Below are 22,982 nucleotides of genomic sequence, written 5' to 3' on the forward strand. Positions count from 1 at the left end.
GCATCCCTGCCGTCGACTCACAAGCTTCTCATTCCCTCCTGGGTCCCAGACCTGGTCTCTGTCATGGCTTCTGTACCTGGGGGTGCCCTTGCTCAACCTCCCTGAGCACCCCTGCCCTGGAGAACCGAACACAAGCCTAGAATTTTCAAGCAGGCTGCCAGGGTCCAGCATCATACTAGGGTCAGTGCTGACCTGGGGCTGACACAGCCAGGGCCCTTCCTGCCCTGCCCTGGGCCCAGGGAAATGGAGGGCCGCCGCTGGGGCCTTACCGGTTGCGACTTTGTACAACTCTGTCTCATCTTTTCCTTTCCCATTTTCCTCCTCTCCCCATTATTCCAACTCAGGCTTTAATTTTTCACAAATGATACAATTTGGTGGTTTGGGGTTTCTGCAGGAGAATTTCTGTGATCCTCTGAGCACTGGGACCTGTTTGCCCTTGTTAGAGAAGAGGGACTCTGGACGCTCTGCAGACCCCGTCAGGCTGTGGTAATAAGCAGGGGCTGTTTGAGCTGCGAAGTGTAAACCTGGTCCTTCTTAGTGAAACTTCGCAGAAATCCCACTGGAGGTTTTTCTGCCCCTGCCCTGTCTACTTTCCTTCATAATGATAAATGGCTGAAAAGAAAACTATCTAATCTCCAAACTGCTCGCTTTTTTTCTCCTCTTTCTTCAAGGAGAGAAAGAAGAACATAGTCACATAAAACAGAGTCCTTCATCGCCTGCTTCTCAGGAGACAGTTCTTTCCCTTTTCATCCCAGGCCTGTTTCTGATCTCTGATGGGCTCGCATTGAAAGCTCTGGCCGGCCTCTCTAATCAGCTGCGACAGACGACAGACGCTGCAGTTGCTTGGGTTGCCCATCGAAATTGAACTGATTACCCGGCCCCTTTGCCATTTTGTTCTGCACACAATTGCTTAATAGCTGTCACCTTGGCTTTCAGTTCCAGCCGGCTGCAGGCTGACTGGTTCCCATTACTCGGGATGGCCAGTGCAAGTTCATCACCTTTACAGGATGTCCCTGATTGATTCCGTATGCCTCGGAGACCTGTAATGTATTTGCATAGGAGGGAGCATGGCGTTGTTGGGGGACGGACTAGAATGCTCTCGGCTGCAGGACTCGCCATATTTGAATCATTACCCGGGCTTCTTGTCAGGAGTCTGGCCTCTGCTGACATAGCTACTAATGAATTTGTAAATTTTTAAAAAATACAAAACAACCCAGCCTGTCCTAACCTTTGCTGTCGCCACCTGCTGCCTGGGTGGGGACGGCCAACAGAATCATGCTTTTCCTGCCTGAGCCAGTGCTGGTCTTTTGAAATGACAGTCTCTCCCTCCCCGCTCCCTTCTCCTGCCTGCCAAGCGGGAGAACTGGGGCTTGGAGGGGGACATCTTTCAAGTGAAATCCTTTGCACTGGGAACTACTTCAATTAGACAGCAGGGGGAATGTTAACATGCCCTCCGGCCTTTTAAGTGGGTTTTAATTTTATGTTGTAAGATAAGACACTGCAAGGCTGGGGCTGCTACTTCTCCAGCAGGCTCCATTAGTGGGGCGAGCCGAGGCCTCTTGACCCCCTGAGGCCCAGCCAAGACTGGAAGTTGGTTTGGTTTTTTAACAATTTGTCAGTCTGACCCAGCTTCTCTTTCATTCTCCTTTTTGTTGTTCCAGGCTCTCCTGTTGTTGGAGGGCAGCTGGGTAGCTGAGCTGCAGCTGAGAGCCTAGCCCCCTCTCCCCAAGCGGCCAGGCCTGGGCCGGAGAGCAGTGCCTGGGGGGAGGGGGGGCTGCCTGTCTATGGCCTCACAGCTGAATATTCATCGTTTCCCCCCCCCCCCTTCCCAAGCAGGGCACTGTAGAAGCAGACACTTTTCATGTGGCAGGTTTCTGGCCCGATGATGTATGACCTGTTGGCGCTACTGAATGGTGCCCTTTGTTCCAGGGTATCCCATGTGCCCCCTTTTTATTGACTTGTTGATTCAGAGGGGCAGGAAAGTTCCACAAATCCCACTGCAGGCCCTGCTCTCTAGCCATGCCCAGGTGGGGAAGCCCAAGGACCTCATGCTTCCCAGAAAGCTGGTAGGAAGATAGGGGCCGCCTAAAGGCAGAATATCCCCTAAGAGACAGCTTTCTTTACCTTGGACTCAGGCAACTGTGTGCCTGGAGAGAGCCTGGGAAGCCACATCTAGCTCCCAGCCCTCTGTCTGGGGTTCTAGAAAGTGTGGGGTATCCTGGAATGCAGGCTTCACCCAGAAAGAAAAGAGCAAAGCAGGTGTGAGTCAGGAAGAGCCCACCCCTTCCCTGAACTCTAAGCCAGGTTCAGTTAAGTTTTTCTCTGTGACCAACTAGCCCAAGATGGGAGCCAACAGCCAAGGAGAGAAGGAGAAGGAGTTTGGCCTCTTTCTGCAGGAAGAAGTCTCCCCAGAGAGCAGACCTACAGCCACAGGAAAGGACTTGGGGGAAATAGATGACAAGGTTGACTTTTTACCTAACAGGAAACCTCATCTTCATCCTGATGAAGATGAGAGTTTAAAGAACGCCCTTATCCTTGCTTTCTCTTTTCCTGGCTTCCCAGACCAGCCTGCTGTAGAGACGGTGGGTGACAATGAGCAGCTTTAGAAAAGGAGCTATGAGGGGAGGGGGCAAGAGGCAAAATGTTGTAAGGGGGGAAACCCAACACACTTTCCCACACTAGCTTCTCATCTAATCTAATAGGGTGAACCTGGACTGAATTTCATTTCCCCTTTTCCCACTCCATCTTATGGCCAAGATTTAGGGATCTGGCTGAGGAGTGGGAAGCAGAGGTCTCTGCCAGGCCTTGATTCCTTTCTCCGGGGGGCAGATGGCTGATGAGCTCAGACATTTGACCTCTCCAGGAAGGCCCAGGCTCTCACTCCAACCTGCTTTTCAGTTCCTTGTCTGAAGAAGCCACATAAATCCCACCAAGAATTCTCTACTTGTAAGACCACCTTCCCTAAATTACCGGGCTGTGTGTAGACTACTAAAAGGGGACAGATTCTGGTGTACTGCCTGCCTTGCCCTTCTGGGGTCTTTGTGGGCCCTGGAGTCATCTGGGGAATATCATAAGATCAGAGGTACAGTTGTTCTGTTGGCTCTAAATTCCTTCACTCGAGGGTCAGAGGCTCCATGGTATAAATGCTCAGAGGCACAGAAAAAAAATACCAGCAAAAGGGAGGCTGAGAACCATTGCTGAGCCAAGAAATGACAAGTCAGTAGTAAAGAGCATCCACACACTTCACAGTTGTAAAATGGCTTTATGTTCCGATATGTAAAATAAAATGTCCACGCTATATAACAAAACACTTGAAGTTCCATATCCCCTGTTGGCTATTGTGTCTTCTAATAAAGTTTAATCTGTGGTGTGTGTGTTTATATATATATATATTTATTTATTTATTTATTTATTTATTTATTTATATTTATATATTTATTATTTATTTATATGTTTTATCTAAACCATTCTTAGTTTTTAACATCAAATGTGTAATAAAAATTTAAATAGATGTCTTTCCAAATACCCCCTCCAGCGTTCATTTTATTAAGTTTATTCATTTGTAAAAAGCAAAGCTGAATTTGACATGTGGCCTGCATTTGTGAGAGACAGAGAGAGAGAGAGAGAGAAAGATTTATTTATATAATATATAAATAGCTATTCAGCATGCAAAGAGTTTAGTGATTTCCCAAATTTGATTACAGAGTTCACACCAGCCCCATGGATGGTCTGGTGACGTTCAACACTAAAGAGCTGGGCTGGGGACTCCACGATCCGCCTCATGGAGAATTATCCTTGCTTCTCTGAGCTCCCTGGCTGAATTTACTGGAAGGAATGAATGTTTTCTCAATTCTTGTTTTTATTTCTGTTGGGCTTTCTTGCTCCAGAGGCGAGGATTTTCTGGGAGCAGAACAGGCTCTGCCTGGCAGCAGCTCCAGTGTGGTCTTCTGGGGACTTTGCCAGGTGAATTGTGTTTCGTAATTGCCAGTCCTCAGATGCAGATGGTGCCTGAGAGGCTGAGTCTTGTACACCAGAGAGAGTGAGAAACTGCATGTCGGGGGCTCAGGGGAAGGGCTTTGTACCATAAAAGAAAACCTGAATGATGACAGAGATGCTATTGGCTGCATTTTCCCTCCTCTTGAAGGAAAAAAAATTTTTTTAATACCATCAAGTGGCACTTAGCACATGACCTTCTCTGAAAGTCATCCCTCAGTCCTCGGGAGTCCAGGGATCGATTTCCAGACCACTGACTGAGCCGTCAGCTCCACTCCCAGAGCGCGCTTTGTGGCTTAGCGGAGCGCGTGTCTCGGGTCGTCTCACAGAATCTCCAGAGGCCAAAAGAGTGGGCCCCCTGTTCCCCAGACAAGATTTCCAGCTTTTCTTGCTAACAGAAGGCCAGGAACTCAAAGACGTGCACAGAGCCCTCCCACCCCAGCAATGAGAGTCTTCCCCAACCTTCCCTATGAGACAGACCTCACCACCTGGCCCCTGAGTAAATCAAAGATTATATTATCAAAACCTCTAAATAACTCACATGAACTCTCCACTCCCGTCCCAGCCATGCACCTGTCAAGAGACGTGAGATAACAGTGGACCCAGGTCCTGCAGCCCAAATCACTTCTTAGATAATTGTGGTTTTCTTCCTTGTCATGGCCTCAGCTGTATGTCAGAAGGTGGATGCTCTCCAAACGTACGCACGGACACACGGACACATACACGCAGGCACACACGCAGACACCCCACCCTTTGAAGTACCTTCCTGTGTTTCTCGGTAGCGCAGGCCACCCACAGAGGTTAACACTGGATCAACATGGTCCTGGGGCTGTCGACAGACAGGGGAGTCATCCGTCAGTCCAGTTGTCTACAGTTCCCATTCCTGAATGATACTGTAAGGAAGCTTCCCGGGACAGGGAGAAGCTCTGAGAGTAGAGGAACTCATTGGCAGCATTCAGGTGTGGAGAGGGAGGCTTCCTCTCGCACACGGCAGGGAGGCCGCGCTCCCTGGGGAAGGAGGCGGTGGGCCCCCGCTCCCGGACCTGAGACTGTGCGAGCTGATTATAGACGCCGAAGTGGGTGTTGCCCGGCGGCTGGGAGCTCTGCGCCGAGATAGTGGGCAGCCGAGGCATCATAGTGGTGGCGGTGAAGTGCGTGGGGAAGGACTGGTAAGGCACAGTCTCCATTGTCTGAACACTGTAGCTTGTGTACGGGGAGACCGACGTCCACATGTTACAGCTCAGGGGGGGTGGGGGCAAGTCGTCCACCCCGGACACCCCGGCAATCTCGGGCCCCGAACCTGAGTACATACAGGCTTCTCTTGGGGTCACCTCACTGCAATAGGAGGGGCTCAGCATCTGTTGGTCGTAGGGAGGGGGAGAACGGAAATAATGATCCTCTCCCACGGCAGGGGGCGCTTCCAGATAGGCTCGCTTGCAGGGTAAGTCCAGATGGCGGGCACTGTCTGCTGGAAGACAAGGAAACCTTCAGGAAGAGCCATATTCCACCAGCCCAGGGCCCCGAACCCTCCTTTTGGATGCTGAGACGGCCCGCCATTGTCATTCAGGCCTTGCCCTTGCCCGTGTGGCCATGGCACCAGCTACAGCTTTTAAAAGGTGGCAGCAGCCAAGAAGTGGTCAGATTATGGACCCTGCTCACAGGCCACGGGGGACACCACATCAGTGGACACCGAGTGATGTGGTTAGCCAGGCGGCGTATAGCTTTCATCCTTTGCCACCCTGACTCTTGGGGATGGGAAGAGGCCTTAATGTGCACTGGCATTCTTAGGCGAGGCCCACCCTGGCCAAGGAAAGTGGAGGCATTTGCCAGGCCAAACTAGGCCCAGAGGCCACATCTGTCTGAATTAGCCAGAAAATTAAAGCCACAATGTTTCTGCCTTAATCCTCAGCTCCCAGGAAGGCCTTAGCAAGCCAAAGCTACTCGCAGGCACATTCCTGTTGCTTTTAGAAGAGGAAGCAAACCCTGCATGTGTTCAAAGGAGTCCCAGCAGACTGTTATTATGCAGATTCCAACATAACAGTGTTTACAAAATTAAGAAATGGAGCTGATAATAAGTAAAAGGTGACTTGGACTTTTAAGGCTAAGCTGATACTCTCTTTGGGGAAAGATGTCATCAGCTGCCCCAAACCACATATGTGTGTCTTTCGATGTCCTCAACCATGAGAGCTTGACTGTCTGGAGTGGCACATCCTCCCCGGGGACTCAGGGACGACCCAGGCCTGAGAACTTGGCAACAGCCCACTCAACAAACTGAAGGACACTCGTCCAATGGCTTCACTTGGCCTCCCTCCTCTGTTTTCTCTAGGGGTTCATTCTGGGAGCTGTGTGTGTACGCAGGGCAGAGTGGCCTGGGGGTGAGTGGACCTGCACTCACCTCTCCCCTCCGCCCCTCTGGAAGCATCTCCCCTGAAGAGGAGGAAATTGGCCCTCTCTCTTACCCAGCTCTCTCGTTATCCCTCATTCATCCCTCCTCTCTATCTTCTCTCTAAATTCCTCCTTTCTCTCAAGAACATGAAGCTCTTGGACTTGGAAAGTGGCCCAGTCACTCGAGGTCAGGAGTGAGCAAACTTGCTCTGGAAAAGGCCAGATAGTAAATATTTTAGGCTCTGTGGACCGAAACGGAATCTTGCAGCCATTTGACCCTGCTGGTGTCACATGAAAGTGGCTACAGACAGCAGGTAAACAAATGGGTGTGTCTGTGCTCCAATACAATTTATTTGTGGATATTAAAATTTGAAATTCATGTAATTTAACATATCATGAAATAGCCATCCTTTGATTTTTTTTTTCAACTCTTGAAAAAATGTAAAACCATTTTTTATGGCTCACAGGCCAAACGAAACCAGACAACAGTCCAGATTTGGATCAAGGGCCACAGTTTGCTGACCCCTGTTCTAGGTCATTCGTTCTAATAGGACTGGAGCAGAGGGTACGCAGAGCTCTACCAGCTGCTCCCTTGGAGCTAGGTGGAAAGAACATTCTGGATTCTAAGGAAAAGTCCCCAAACTCATTCCCAAGAGAATTTAAGGGGCCCTGAGAGTTCTTCTGGTATAAACAGTAATCATCTATATTATAGATGGAGAAATTGAGACCAGACCCAGTATCAGAGCATAGATGCTCAGGGCTCCTCTCCTTCAAAGAAAAAGAAAACAGTTCTTCTGTCTGGCTTCCCGGCCCCCAATCTACATCCACATAGCTGATTTCCATTCTTAAGACGCCTTTGCAGATCCTGGTATGATGAGGTGGGGAGCCTGTTCTCATGACTCTGGGTCACCCCTGCTTTAGGATTGAGGGTGCTTTGATAAATGACAGCCCCAATCCCCACACCTCTGGACCCTGAGGCTTTGGCCTCCTCCCAGGCTTAAAGACCAAGCCCACCTGACTTTGTGTGATCTGCCCACCCCTCGAAGGCTCTGAAAGCAGTGGCTGTAAGGAGCCCCTGGCACTGGGCAAGGGTAGCAACCGGGGTCCTGGGGACACCAAGGCCATAAGCTGTCTGTGAGGATTCTGAAGGCTGCATTACAATTAAGAATCAACATCCCGGCACTAAGACCGGCCACGGCCGCTAAGCTTCCGGGCCACACGATAACCAGGTGTGCGTGTGTGTGCGTGCGAGCCCACACAGGTGTGCACCGTGCATGTTCGCACGTATGGTGGGGAGTGTAGCAAGAGCTTTACCGCACGTCTGACCCTCTAGGGCTTCCAGACTAGGAGAGAGCTACCTCGTCTTTTCAGGCAGTGATAGAAGAGGCTGGAGTCCCTCTGGGCCGGGAAGGCATTGAGGGGAAGGTCCTGGGGCTCCGCTGCAGCAAACTGCATGTGAGCCCCATTCTCATACTGGTAGTGCTGGAGCGCCTGGTGGGCACCGTGCAGGGGGCTGACGTCGGGCTTGGCTGAGAGCTGGGTGGAGACGAGCCTCTGCCTCATGATGCTTTTGGAGATCACAGGATACTCTTTGCTGGAGAGGTGGGGAGGGCAGTGACGGGGAGACAGGAGGAGAGTAAAGATACTCTGAGGGTTACCGGGTCTGCACCCCACCCCCAGCCCTGCCCCCGCCCCGCCCCGGGCCAGGCAGCCCCACCTCTGCAGCCGGGCCACACGCAGGTCACTGTCGTCACTGCCCCGGAATCCCTTGGCAAAAGGGTTGTTCTCAATTTTCAGCTGTGTGATCTGTCAGGAGAGGACACACAGAGTCACGGGGGTAGAGGACTGGGCTGGCTGCTGGCCCTCCTCCCCTGTCCCAGACCATTCTGAGCTCCTGGCAGGGTCCTGGGAAGGTGCACACCCCAGCCCTCGGCCACCCTGCACTCCCCATTCACGGCTGGCTCCTTGCTGGCTTCCGTCCATTCTACTCCCTGCGGACCTCCTGATTCTGTCTCCTGTTCTCCTGCCCCACCGGGCTACCTGCGTGCCCCTAACAGCTTCCCACCCGTGTCACCCCGTCCAGTGCATCAGCCACCTCAGCTTCCGAGGGGCCGTACTCAATGCAAATCTGACTGTCACTCTTCTGGCTGAAATCTGCCACAGCCTACGGCCCTTCCTCACGCCCCCAGCCCACCTGGCCAGTCCCTTGCACGATGTGACAAGCTCCCTGAGAAGGGCAGCCTGGGCAGAGGCAGAGAGACAGGGGAGAGTGGCCCATGCAGGGATCCGGAGGCTATTTGGGGGCCGTCAGGCTGGGGAAGGGCTGTGGCAGGGTGGGAGATAGACCCCTCTGGCCACCAGCTGACACGCTCAGTCTCCTGGCCCCCACACAGCTGACCGTGCCCTGAGGCTCCTTTCCCCATTCTTTCCCTTTTTCCTGGCAGGCCCAGAATCTGACCTTTGAATCCCACCAGGGCAAAGAAGGTTATAGAAAGAAATGGCCTAACACTCAAGCCACGAGGCAAGCTCCACACTCTTGGTTCTTACGGTTGCCAACTTTGTCCCCTCCCCATAGTTATTCACACTAGAGATTTAGGGGTCTGGTCTCTCTTCCTGCTCAGCATTTGCTTTCTCACTGCTCTGGGGGACAGTCCAGGTGTCCGAGGCCCCTCCACCTCGAGCATGGGGGCTTCCTTTCCTGTCTCTCTGTGGTGGCACAGAAATGCCAGGCAGGGTCAGTGGTGGGGGCTGGGGGGCGGCTGTACCTTGTGATTCTGGTAGGAGGTCACGGAGATGAAGGAAGTCTCCGGGAACACATGGGTGCAGAAGGCTGTGTTTTTGGAGCCGAAAGCATTGTTCTCATCAGCCTTCACGATGTGCAGCCGTGGCTGGTACTTGTGCATGGAGTTGAGGATGATCTGGAAGAGAAGAGTCTCTTTCTGAGCTCCAGGTCCCCACCCTATTGTCCCTGGTCTGTTACCTGGCCTTGGGCTGGCTTTCATTCTCCTAAAAGCCCAGGTTCCAGGGCCTGATAGTGCGACAGGCCAGAAAGGTGCTAATGCTCCCAAGCGAAGAAGCAGGTCCCTGGGTCCCAGCTCAGCCTCCATGGTCCCTACTCAGCCTTTCTGCTCCAGAACCAATGCCTGGCCCCAAGACCTCAGCACAGCGTAGCAGGTGGAATTCTGAGCTGTAGGCAAAGGTCCAGGGTGTCATTGACCCGCTGTGTGACCTCGGGCAAGTCACTGGACTTCTCTGAGCCTCGGTTTTCATATTTTTGTAAAAGAGGATCCTCATACATAACTAACCTCCCTCGGGTTTCCCCGCTCTAGCTGCGCCTTCACCCTGCTGCTCCCGCTCCCCTCCTGCCTCTCCTCCTCCCCCCACTGCCGTGTGACCTGCCTTTCCTAGAGATGCCTGCGCGGGTATGCAGCATGGGGGAGCAGCTGAGGAAAGTGTCCTGCTCCAACCTTTTTCATCCGTTTCCACATTTGCAGAGGCCTGCTGAAGGGGCTCGGGGAGACCCAGACGCATCCTGCCCTCAGACCTGCTCAAGGCTGCTCACCGCCCAGAGGGAAGCTCCATCATGGGCTTGAGTTCCAGGTAGCAAGGGAAGAGAGAGCAAAGTTCCAGAAATAATGCCAGAGACGGCCAGAGGCCCCACGCACCTATGGGCCCTTGAGGGTGCCTGGGGTTGGGGTGGCGTCGCCACACCCGGCCAGAAGAGCCCAGGACGTTTGTTCCCAGAGCCCTGGGAGAAACACACAGTAGTTGCCGCCCCAAACCTGCTCCATTCGGCCGTGCCCCACGGTAGCGGCTGCATCAGGTGCCGTTAAAATGTATTTTTTATCGTTGACATTTGCCAGACGCCCTCTCCGTTGGAGGCAGGACCAGGAATTTGGGGCATTTTATCAGCACTGCTGCTTTTGTTAACCCTTTGGCTCCTATCCTGGCTGGGCAAGGCTGGCCTGGCCCTCTGGCCCCATTACTCTCTGAGCTCCTTTCTCTCCTTCCTTTCCTTCTAGGAGTGCCCCTTCCTGGGCTAGCCCACCCTTCCCAGTTCCCAGATTAAACCTCTGGGTGACCAGAGTGCCAAAAGAAGGGCCGGAACCAGGCTCTTCCAGGGCAAGCCAGGGCAGAAGCGTTAGTCTGGGAAAAGGTGCCACATTCAGCACAGCCTGGGGACAGAGACAGCCCAGAGGGCAGGCGTGGCTGACAGTAAGGGGCTCAGGAGCTGGGCCGTGGCCTCTGGCCTTCCCTGGGCTCCTCGGTTTGGCTGGGTCACCCCATCCAGCAGGAACCAGCTTTTCTGCCCTCTGCACGGGCTGTGCCCCCCTCAGCCCCCAGAGACAAATCTCTGGACCCTCTCAGGGCAGGTACAGGCACCCCGAACCCCCAGCCATGTCCTGTAACTGGGGACCCACTGCCCAACTTGGAGCCTTCCAGATAAACAAACTCAGAGTGGACATAAGTTCTGCCTTGGGAGGCCTCAATGGACATCCGTTTCCAGGAGGCTGGGGAGAGGGGATGAGTGTTGGGAAACACCTCCCAGTCCCCTTAGGTTACTCTGTCACCCCGCACTGCCCCCAGCTGCAGGAGCCCACAAAGGACACAAGTTCCCAGAAGACCTGGAAACTAAATACCTGGGAGGTGGCCTAGATGCCTCCAGAAGTCCCCAGAGTCCCTCCCACCTCTGGGCCTTTTCACATGCAGTTCCCTTTCCTTGATCTTCCTTTCCCCTTATCTCTCACCTTCTAGGGTTATCATCTCAAGGCCCAACTCTTCCAGGAAGCCTTCCCAGATCACTGGGTCCTGTTGTGAACCCCTGATTCTGAAACTTCCTCCCCACACATTGTCTACTTGGCTGTTGTGTTGCTTCCTAGTGGTTTCCTGTTTCTGCTTGTCTCTTCAATTAAACTGTAAACTCCTCAGAAGAAAAAGAGAAAGGGCCATATCTTTTACTCCTTTTGTACCTCTGGGCTCCTTTACCCCAAGACAGGAACTAGTAAGTGCAAGGCAGGCTTACAGGAGTGGGAAGACCTGGGACATGACCGCAAATTCTCTGTCCCTTCCTCTCCTACCTTCCTTTGCTCGCTAGAGACAAGGTAGCCTCTAAGGCATTTTCCAGGTCAAAACAAGAGATTAAACCTGCGCACAGACCACCTCTCGGTGAGCACCGGCATGCTGCGGCCCCCCGCACGGGACCAGGCCCTGGCCACTCCGGCTCTCTGAGGGCGGGGAGAACACAGACGGTGGACTGACAGACCTAAGCAGACGCAGGCACCTACGCAGTGAGGGGGACTGTCCCCTAAGGATGCCTTCAGACAGGTCACAGCACCCACCGTGCTCCTCTGCCACCTGGGCGTCCTGGGCTGTATCGGTCCGGCCAGAGCCCGGGTATCATCAACCCCCTGCTCCTCACGGTCCTCACTTCCAGGTCCAGTCAGCGGCCAAGTCCCGTGACTCCATCCACAAGATCAAAGCCGCCCCATTCCCACTGTCCAGCCCCGATTCAGGCCCCCTCATCTCTCTCTGGGTTTGGGACCACCTCCTCCCTGTCTCCATCTCCATTTTCACCTGCTACACATCAGATCAGGTCACTCCGCTGCTTAGAACCTTCCAGTTCATCCAGGAAGATTATCCGTTTCCTTTGTATTTCCTCCTCTTTCCTCCCAAGTTCTCCTCTCCCATTCCTGCCAGCATTTAGAGCTCAGTAAATGTCTTATATTCATAATGCCACCTTTGATGGTTTCCTTTTGCCCCTTGGAATAAAGGCCGAACTCCTTGGCCTATCGGACAAGGTCCTCCATTGACTGAGGTGGAGAGATTGCCAAACACACCTTCTAGGGGAAGGACCCAGACTGGCTGGCAGGGAAACCTGGGAAGAGAGAAAGTGCCAGACCTGCAGGGGCAGGGAGGAGCCACTAGGGGGTGCATCCCAGACACAGAGAAGTCAGGAAGGGTCCAGAAGCTTCTGTGGATCTCTGCTCAGCAGCTGCAAGTCTTGAGCAAGCTATTTCCCTCCAGTCATTCAGGTCCCCATCTGTAAAGGGAGGCCTTCGACTAAGAAGTGGTCCCAAACACCCTCCTAACACGGACAGTCTGGAAGCTGGACAGGTGTCTGGAAGAAAGTCCCAGTCATGGAACCAACGCAAATTTCAACTGGCGCCTCAGCCCCAACAGCCCAGGAGAATGTGAAACCAACTCTGTGACTCACACCTGGCTTTACTCGGAAGTTCCTCAGGCGCCACATTAATCTCTTTTGCCAGAGTCTCACATTTATGTTTGTGGCAGAGGATGTTGGGCCAAACGGACCAGCCACGTCAGAAAACCCCACTACATGACTGGTCCCGTCATTGTTTTACAGAAATGGGATTCATTATGTTCTGGCTACAATTCAGAAGCCTGTTCTATTTTAACAACTGTGATAGCGCCAGAGATCCATCTCCCCGGGAGATTGCCCTAGCGTGCTTGGCCAATGAGGTCCAGCTTGATCTGCATTAGAATCACAGCACATTAGGACATAGAGAGGCAGACCACAGAAATCATTCAAGTCCGACCTCCTAATTTACAGATGAGAAACAGGAGGCTTGTAGAGGGAACATGACTTGCCCAAGAACCCACAGCCGGTTGGAGACAGAATCCTGAGAAGATTCCAGATGGCCTCTCAGAGAGCACACCCTGCTCACAACAACATGCTCAGAAATTAATAATAAAGTGTCAACCCCACACTGCAGAGACGAGGATTCACCAGGCCCTAACGTCCATCACAGAACACAGTGTATCTGGATGCTAGCCACCCAAGTGTGACTGATGTCCATTTCGTCATAGATTAAAACCAGATTTTCCCCTGCCTCAGAATTTTACTTTCTAAGACTACCTTCTCCTTCATCCTGCTTATCCTCTCCAGTCCTGCAAAGAGGTAAGGACAGAGACAGGATCTACGGTTTACACAAAAAGAGGAAAAAACGGAGACCCAGAAAGGTAAGTGATTGGCTGAAAGAATATCCAAACTAGACCTGAGTCAGGCCGCCCATTAGCCAACTCCCGAGGCCTTGGCCAGATATGCCTCAGGCCTCACTCCCCCGGCAGCAGCCCAGGGGCCCGGCAAGCTTTCTGCTTTCTCTCACAGACACTGCAGTGTTTACGGAGCGTAGCCTATGTGCCAGGCCCTGTGCGGAGGAGCGTACGCCTGTCGAATAAGTACTCTTTACAACAACCCTATAAAGTAGGCATTATTTGGGGGCGCATTCGGCACAGACGAGGGACTGCGGCTCGGGGAGGTGAAGGCATTTGCCCAACTTCAGCCAGCCAGTGGGAGGCGGAGCTCGAACTGGCTCTAATTCCTGAGCCTGAGCTCTTACGCGTGCCTGGCTGGGGAGCACCAGGCCTGCTCGGGAGTTGTACGGGGCATCTGTATCTCCCAACGCACCCTGCAAGGGCTCAGCACACACAGGGTGCAGCAAATGTGGGAGACAAAGAGGAAAAGAGGGAGATCAATAGCCCTGGGTCCCCACAGACAAGTTGACAGCATAAGCTTTGGAGGAAGGTCAGCCCCTGGCGGAGGACATGACTTCTCTGGCTAAATCCCACCCCCGTCAGTGGGTTCCGTCATTCACTTACTGTTACCAGCACCCACTATGCCAGGCCCAGTGCCAGGCACTAGGGTACAATGGTGATTTAAAACCTTGTGGTTTCCAATCTAGCAGGGAAGTCACACAGTCATCCAAAAATCAGGCAAAAGTAAGTAGTGAGAAAAGGTACTGGAACAAAGACTACATTTATCTTTTTATTTATTTATTAATTTTTAAAGTTTATCAACTTTCTATCTTCTTCTTTTGTTTTACGATTTTTTTTTTATTTGTCAGAGAGAGAGAGAGCACAAGCAGGGGGAACGGCAGGCAGAGGGAGAAGCAGGCTCTCCGCTGAGCAAGGGGCCTGATGTGGGACTCGATCCCAGGATCCTGGGATCATGACCTGAGCCGAAGGCAGACGCTTGACTGACTGAGCCACCCAGGCTTCCCAAGACTACATTTATAATAGTGATGACCAAGATGAAATACCTAACCGAAAATGTGTAGATCCTGATGAAGAGAAGTTGGAGACACTTTTGAAAGACAAAAAGCAGGCATCAGCAAAGAGAAAGGCATTCCTATCCATCCTCCTTAAGTCAATTTATAATTTCGAGGGTTTGTAATAGAAATACAAATAAGTGTCTTTTTCAATACTATATGCTGATCCAAAGTTCCTATGAAAAAATAGATAAGACGAGCCAAGAAAACTCTGCAAAAGAAGAGCAATGGGGGACCAACCCTGCCAGACACTAAAACCTATCATGGTCTCAACAGCAAAGGCACTGGCACAGGAATAGACACAAATTCATATGGGGATTTAGTTTAGAGAAATAAGGCATCTGAAGCCAGGGGGGAAAGAGAACCAGTCAATTATTGGTGTGAGGACAACTGGATAGCTCTTTAGAAAAAAAAAAAAAGTTGGATTCACACCTCCTGTTGAATGCCAGAATAAATTCCAAAAGGATCAATGGTTTAAATGTAAAAATAAATCCATAAAATACTAGAAGAAAACACAAGAACTTTTCCTTCTAAGTGAGGAGTGGGTAAGGGCTTTCAGCTACTCAAAATCCAGAATCCATAAGGAAAAGAGCAATACAGTCAATCAAAAACTTCTGTGTGGGAATAACATTATAGGCAAAGTCACAAAGCAAACGGCAAACTGAGAAAACATACGAGCAATTCCTATCATACAGAGGGGCTAAGTCTTCCCCATTTATACACGCTCCTAGAATGGGTAAGTGCTCGAAAATCTGAGAGAAAAATGAGCAAAGGGTAAGGACAGCAGTTCACAGAAGAGGAAAAAAGACGTTTACCTTCACTCAGAATAAAGGAAATACAAATGGAAACTACAGCTATCTAGAGTTCTCCGGTCAGACTGGGAAAAGCCCACACGTCTCCACCGCGTGCTGGGGAGGCTACAGCGGTGCCGGGAACCCACATCAGCACAACTCATGGAGGGCGAAACCACAAACTCCAAACCCAAACACCCTTTGAGCAAGCAACTCGCCACACAGATGCTTGACACAGGTGAAAAATGACATATGTACCAGTTTAACTGAAAGAGCGAAAATAGGCATCTTCACTTCTTCCGTGAGGACTGGCTACGTGATTAAGGGAACAACCGCACCATGAAATTCTGTGCGGCCGTAAGGAAAGGAATCAAAGGAAGCTGGAGATGAAGGGCGTGATAACCATTTTACACTGTTTACAAAGCCAGGGGCAAAAGCGTTTATAGTATGCTACCTTGTGGTATAAAAGAAAGGACTGAGATTCTGCATTCTGCTAGTATATGCAAAAAGAAATGCCAAAAGGAAACGAGTGACAGTGGTTGCCTGTGGCTGGGCTTGGAAGAAACTGGGTGGATGGGGACCCACAGGAGACAAATGGTTCATTACAGACATTTTTATTTATTCATTGGTTCATTTTTAAAACATGGGACTGTATTACCTATTCAAAAACAAATTTCATTTATAAGTATGAAATTGTGGGGGTGCCTGGGTGGCGCATTTGGTTAAGCGTCCGACTGTGGGTTGGGTTGTGATCTCGGGGTCATGGGATGGAGCCCCAAGGCAGGCTCTGTGCTCACTGCGGAGTCTGCGTAGGATTCTCTCTCCCTCTCCCTCCACCTCTCCCCCCTAAAATAAATCAATAAATCTTTAAATAAATACAATCCTAACCGTGGTAAGTACTAGGACAGAAAGGTGCGTGGCACTCTGGGAGCGTGTAATGGGGACCCTGAACTGCCTCCCCGAAGAGGGACAGCTTGGACCCCAAGGCTCGGCAGTAACTACCTGGGTGAAGAGGCCTGTGCTCAGAGGAGGAAGTAGCACACCAAGGGGACAATGCACGTGCCACTTGGTGGCCAAAGAGCTGCAGCCCACACCCCCAGGCTGGAGCTAACCCAGCCTCTGGAACAGTTAGACTTACTATGCCAGAAATCATAAGCTGGTCTTCCAGGTCAGCAATCTGGGGGTCCTGGGACATAAGAGGTGGTGAGGGCCGTCTCTCTTCTCACACACACAGACACACACACAGACACACAGACACACAGACACACCCCCCTGCAGCCATGGCCTCCCTGCCTCCAGATCAGGAGAAAAGTAAGACCCAGCCATCTCTATGTCCTGCAGCAGGAGGCAGGTCCTACCTCGGTGAGGCCCTCCTCAATTTCCCGAAGCGGCTTCTATTACCATTTCATGGTTACCTGGCCCAGGACCCTGCCGGGGGTGGGAGGGGGTGCAAGTAGGAGGCAAGGGGGGCCTGCCCCTCTCTAGGCAGCAGAACAGAAGTGGAGCTGAATTGGAGCCCTAAGGCAGCAGCTCAGTCCTGCCCAGCCCCCCTGATCCTTTCTGCCCATTCTCTGGCCTTGGGCTTACTCCCAGAAATCAGTGGTCATACCCTGAACCACCCCCACCCCCACCCCCCACCCCCCGCCCAGGAAGCAACAGAGGGCCCTCCTGGACCACAGCAAACACTGCAAGGAGTTTTCGAGGCAGAACCCAGTCCTGGAACCTGTGGGACATGTGGTCTGAGGGGTCCCTGTTCCTGTCTGTAGCACCAGCTGCCAAGCCCAGGCCCTCACTGGGACCCTGGACCCTTCTCCTGGGGAAGGTTGAAATGAAAGGCAACAGCTAAAATCCCCAAGGGACTAGGAGACCCAAGGGAAAAGTCCAAAGTTCATTTGGCTGAGAAAGTTCCTCGAGGTCTGGGAGATTTTAGGGAAAACTGAAACTGTGGAGGGGAGCAGTGCAGAAGGAAGGGCTTGTTCGGGGCAGACTCGTAGCCCGAGATGGCTCTTTCCCAAGCTCCTGTGCCGAGAAGCCGAGAAGCCAGGCAGGGTGATGAAGGGCTCAGCACTGCCGCCGGCGCAGGCCCACGAGCAGAAAGCCCTGGTCCACAGGGCTTGTCTAGGAATCCATCCTCCACAGCCCTCGCCTGCATGGTCAAAAGCTTCTCCCTCTCCAGTGATGCTCTACATACTTGAAGATATGACAGCTCAAGCCCTGGGGACAGGAAGACAGGTGGAAAAGCCAAAGAATGCTGGGCTGGGAACGGGTACGGGTCCAAGCCAGCTCCTTTACTCCCACCCAGCCCCTGAGACAGTCACCTCATCTCTGGGTCCTGACACCGTACATGGGTTGCTGTAACCAGTAGGCTGCTCGTGCTGGGTAGACGCAGGGATGGGGGGAGAATGAAGATGCTCGGCCTCCCAACCCTCTGGCGAGAGAGCTGAGTTAGTATGGGGAATATCCCTACTGCCAAGGAGAGGTGAGCTCCAGGCAGGCCTGGTGAGTGTAGCCAGGGGCACCCCTGACATCACGAGCCCCTCAGGCAGCCCCACTAGCTCAGACTCAAGACTGCAAGCAGGATGACTGCAAACCCCTTCCGGACTCCGGCAGAGCCACCACAGAGGCAAGCCAGGCTGGGGAAATCTACTGCTGGGCCATGAAGGCCAGGTCTCTCTCCCGCTTCTTAAAAAAGCCCAGCTTTTCAAACACGTGAGTCCTCCCCTGCCACTTTCTGCAGGAGTTTGGGGGGGGGGTAGAAGAATCCCCTGAGGCATCCCTGCAGCTGGGGAACCATGATAGCAAGCTGTGCATCCAACATTCTCCCCAGAGCTTTGATCCCTGGGTACTCTTGGCCCCTCGCTCAAAGATCAGCTCTTGCCAAGCTCTGTGCTCACCCCAGTGGTCTGTCCCGTGGGGTCCCTGTGCGCAGGGGTGGGCAGAGACGTGCCCACCAGCTAGTCCCAAATTCCCACCATAGAGGCCCTCGCTAACATTTCCCAGTTGGTCCCATGACCTGGACAAGCAGAGGAGGCCAGGTAGGAGCCAACGGGAAGCAAAGTCTTGGCCAGGATAGTGCCCAGTAAGACCCAGGAGGCCCTTCTGTCCCTCAGTTAAAAGGTCCTGTGCTCTGGGAGGTGGGGGCTTGGCCCACGCTTCCCATTAGATCGGTGTCTTGCCTCCGCCCCCGCGAGAAGTTGGGGCTGCACCTTTCTGTGCACACCCCATGGCACCTGCCAGCCTTGCATGGGAAAACCCGTGCTCCTTGCAAAATGGAAAAGTCAGGAGTTAGTTACGTTAATTAAACTTTCTCCTGGTTGCTTGTTTATGGATTACCAACTCAGAAGAGAACTGAATGGACTCCGAAAATTAGAACTAAGAGCTGCTTGTCTTATAGACCAATCAATCAGAAATGACCCATTGCTGGCATTTTCCATGAGGAACTATGATTCACAGGATTCTGATTTGCATGCAACTCGTCAGGAGTAGAACTTAGGTATAAAAGAGGCACATCCCTGCACCCCACCCCACCCCACCCCTGCATCGCCTTCCACCAGCCACACCCTGAGTGTTACATGTACAGCCTGGGCAACGGCATCCCGCGACCTCTGCTGCCCCCGTGCTCCACCCCACCCCACCCTGTACTCCAGAGTAACGATGGGTAGCCGAGAGGGGCCGGGCCTGTGCCCTGGTGGATAATACCAGGTCCCCAGACTTCAGTTTGCCACACACTTGAGCTAAAAATTTCCACATAAAACGTTTTTTGTGGGCCTGCCAGAGCCAGATGGGGAAAGAATGAGCCTCCGCAGCCTGGACGGGGCGTCAGCAGCAGCATCCCTGGGGCTTCAGAGTCTGTCTTGTAAGAGCCAGGTCCCCGGCAAGGCCAGGAAGGAGCTGCCAGAGCGAGGCCTTCCCTTCCAGAGGGCAGGGGCTGCCAGGCCAGGCAGACGGCACACGCCAAAGAGAGGCTTCAGAACTCATCGGCAACTTTCCCAAGAAAGCTAACGTGTTGTGGGCTCAGCAAGGCCAAATTTGGGGAAACTGAAGTGGAGAGATTTGACCATCATCATTGTCCTTGTCAACAGCCGTCATTTATTTAGAGCCTCCCACGTGCACAGGGCTTCCTGCGTATTCTCTCTGTTAATTCTCACAACCATGAAAGGTTTCTAGATAAGGAAACCAAGGCTCAAAACGGCCAAGAAACTGGCCCAAAGCTATGGAGCCGGCAAGTGTGAGGAGAAGGATGTGCGGCTGTGGGCCTCGGACCGGACCGGTGCTCCTTCCAGTCTGGCCCCGGTGAGTGCCAAAGCCCGGAGCTGGATCCCCACCGTGGATGCGCCACATCTCCACCCCTACCCAGCCCCCCCACCCCAAGCCAGCTCTCAAGGCCAGACAGCCTCTTTCTTACATGGCCGAAGGGGTCCAGGTGGTTGTTTGTAAGCTTCAGCTTCTGGAAGGAGACCAGCTGCCGCATCCAGTGGGCCCCAGTGGCAGGAGAATCGGGATGGACATAGAGCCTTCCTGGCATGGCGGGCTCCGCCTTCCCTGCCACCATCCTGCCGACAGAGTAGATAGAACCACAGTAGTTGATTATTCTGGAATCTGGGTCTGGAAAAGCCCAGATTCCCTGCCTGCTCTGAGAGCAAATCCCCACAAACCTGAGGGGGGCAAAAAATCACTGCTCATTCTACACTCTCAGATTAGGACTTTGTGAGCAGGAGTGAGGGTCAGAGGAGAGCGAGCTGAGGAGGGGCAGCGATTCTGAACCTCTTTTATTTGATTGCAGCAGAAAGAGAAAGGGAAGGTGCAGATAGGTGTGATTATTACTTCCGAGAATGGGGCTAATCACTAATCTATTGTGGGGAGATTTAGGCACTTCTCTGTACATGTTCTAGTTTCAATTTTAAAATGTTTTAAATTATTTTATTTGGACGGAGCTTCTCAGAGGACCTAGACAGCTTTCAAATTGCTCGTCCCCAATAGAGTGCTTGTCCCCAGAGAAATTAGTTGGCAACTGCCCCTCAGCCAGAGCCTGTTCTGAATGATAATCCAACCCAAAGAGAGAAGAAATAGAAACATGGCCCTTGACAGGACCTGGCCACTGAATCCTGCTTCTTCAGCCCAGTCTCTGCTGACCCTGCTACCAACCCCTGTGGAGCCCGCATCCACTGGCTGCTAATTCATTCAATCCCTCTCTCTCTCCTCTGGAGCGCAGTCCTGGGCTCTGGGGACAGACAGGGTACAGGGGAGGTCGCCTTAGGAAAAGCAGCCCAGTGTTCATTTACCCAGCCCCCATTTTGCCCTACAACCCACTTGTTTCCCCCCTGGCCTTTGCCAGAGGGTCTCGTCGTCCAACCACCAGGCAGCTGCCCCTCACTGTGGATCAACGGCTTAAAGGGAGGGCTCACAGCCAGACAATGAGCAAGTGGAATGACAGCAGAGAGATGCCACGGACCAGGCACCTGGGTGCTAACCATCCGATATCAAAGTCCCCCAAGAAAACAGCTCCCATCCTCCTCCCCAGTGCGGTCGGACCAGAGCCTATATCCATCCAGTGCTGGTGTCCATCTTCCACCCCACAGCATGGTCACCCATCCTGTCTGTCCACAGCTCTAGGGAGAGAACAGACTCTTGGAAGCCACCAAACACTCAAACGCTGAAGCTCCTTTCCAGCCCCAGCCCCGTCTGCAGCCGGTGGGCAGACATTTGCCGACCCTGCAGCTCCTGCGGGCTCGGTCCCCAAGGCTGCAGGTCTGGGCAAACGCTGGAGCTAACTGGTGAGTCCCCGGACCAAACACCAGGTGGTGGGGAGAAGACGGGGGATGCGAGGGTCCCAGGTTCTTACCATTTGTTGTCACAGAACTTGTAGCGGTGGTCATCTGCAGGGACGACGTCAATCAGCAGGATGTACTTGGTCTTGGGGTTCATGCCTGTGACTTTCACCTTGTAGCTGGGGAACATCCTCCTGGGGGAAGCCAAGGTGTGAGGCAGAGGCGTAGACGGCACCAGGAGACATGGCACACAGGGGTGAGGGGACAGAAGGCCTTCAGAGACACTGGCCCCTATCAGAACTGTGTGAGCTGGTAAGGCCCTTCCCTCTCTGGCCTCAGCCCCCCCCCAAAAGGGAAGGGCTGCACTAGCCGCTCTGAGCCCCAGGAGCTGTGTCTAGGAAGAGGGCTTACCTGGCTTCCCCAATACAATTCCCTCTCCCCCACGATCCCCTAATATTTAGGCCTACTAGTTGTGAGCAGCTAAAGCACAGAAACCCTCAGGGTCATGAGAGAAGATTTCAACACCAACCTGGCTGCTTAATATGCCTCCTGTCCTTTGTCAGTCCATACACTACTAAAGTTCTGGGATGCCATTACAGGGGCCAGAGCAAAAGATCTGGAAGTCCCTGTCAGCTGCTTCTGTAATCAATGGAGTGTCTCCTCTGGGCCTTGCCTCTGTGGAAACCTTCAGGCCTCAAACCAACTCACAGGAAAACAGGAGAGTGCTGCTAGGTCTTTGGATTCCTTTGGGGTGTTTAGCAGAAGTGTTTAACTGTGTGAAGACCTTGCCTGGGCCTGTGCACACTAATGGGGGGCCAGGCGAGGTCAGCTCAGGAGCCTCATGGAGAAAAGCACAGATTCTAGAACCACTGTGCCATGGGTTGTGAGGTGTTAGGCAAGTTGCTTGGATCCCTCTGTGCCTTGGTTTCCTTATCTCTAAAATGGGGATGTTACTACCTATCTTATATGTTGGTGTGTGGATTCATTGAGTCCATTTGTGACTCTTACCACTGGCCCTCATTGCACTCCTCCCTCCACAAATCAGTGGATGACCGACCTCTGGGAATATGGAGACACCAAAAAACAGGAAGTTTTCCAGTTTCCACAGCTCATGCCAAGACTGTCTGGGACCCTGAGGCTCGGTGAATATTCTAGGGAAGGGCTTCCCCAGACTCCTCAGCACACACACGACCAACAGCATGTACACATACCTGCAGGGGCACAGCTCTGCCCCCTGGTCACCAGGTCCCTGACACTCAGCCTCCCCAGAGGGGCAGAGAGAACTTCCTCACAATCCTCCTCGGACACCCCCACCCTCTCCTAGCTGATCTCCCACAAAGGTGTTTCCCCCGACAGAGACGCTGCCGATCCAAACCTAACTGGAGACACTAAGGTGTCAGGAACCAAATCCCCTGAGTTGGGACAGTGCCCAACCAGTCCCCTCAAGGAAAGCCATCAAGAGGTCGTCTGCCTCCTCACTGAGCTGAGAGACTATAAGGGGAATCTCAAGAGAAGCTGTCCTAGGCACCTCAAACAGATGATTGGAGCCCGCCCCCGTCCCATTTTGTCAACAGGGGTTCTAGCTTACCTGGACAGGACAGGGCTTCTGGAAGGGTTCAAGGCCTCCACAAGCCGGCAGACCCTACAGCAAGCCCCGGCCAGGACCGGGAGGTAGAGAGTTCCCTTCTACCCCTGGCCCGGCCCCAGTCTGCTCACCCTCTCTCTTGTGGGAGGAAAGGCCCGTGAGAGCACTGCAGCGGGCCAGGGACGTGGGAGGTGTGTGGCCCTGTGTATGCACGAGCGCCTGTACGTTGAGTACACAGTGGAGTGCGCATGTGTGCGTGTGTGCGTGCCTGGAGCGAGGAGGGAAGTTCTAGCTGCAAGTCTAGGGACTTATAAACCGTGTGGAAGAATTTGTCTCAGATGTCAATTGAAAGCATTTTCAAATGTCCACCCCACCCCCTCTCCAGGAATGG

The 22,982-nt window shown here is 52.9% G+C and overlaps 1 protein-coding gene across 2 annotated transcripts in view; it reads right to left on the bottom strand.

Annotated features, from left to right (window-relative positions):
- Positions 1-3,248: 3,248 nt before the first annotated feature.
- The window catches only part of TBX4 (T-box transcription factor 4), a 31,088-nt gene continuing 11,354 nt past the window's right edge, over positions 3,249-22,982 (bottom strand). The window contains exons 4-9 of one of the 2 annotated variants that reach the window (XM_045773431.2): positions 21,081-21,200; positions 19,644-19,791; positions 9,144-9,296; positions 8,096-8,184; positions 7,737-7,972; positions 3,249-5,461 (exon numbers count right to left, since the gene is read on the bottom strand). In XM_045773431.2, the coding sequence (XP_045629387.1) occupies positions 4,842-5,461; positions 7,737-7,972; positions 8,096-8,184; positions 9,144-9,296; positions 19,644-19,791; positions 21,081-21,200 (1,366 nt within the window). In that variant the 3' untranslated portion in view covers positions 3,249-4,841. The remainder of the gene's footprint in view (positions 5,462-7,736; positions 7,973-8,095; positions 8,185-9,143; positions 9,297-19,643; positions 19,792-21,080; positions 21,201-22,982) is intronic. The other variant, XM_045773432.2, reaches the window with a different exon arrangement.

The sequence above is a fragment of the Ursus americanus genome, chromosome 23 (genome assembly GCF_024610735.1).
Source record: "Ursus americanus isolate L20-20 chromosome 23, mUrsAme1.1.p, whole genome shotgun sequence".
In the NCBI taxonomy this organism is placed as follows: domain Eukaryota; kingdom Metazoa; phylum Chordata; class Mammalia; order Carnivora; family Ursidae; genus Ursus; species Ursus americanus.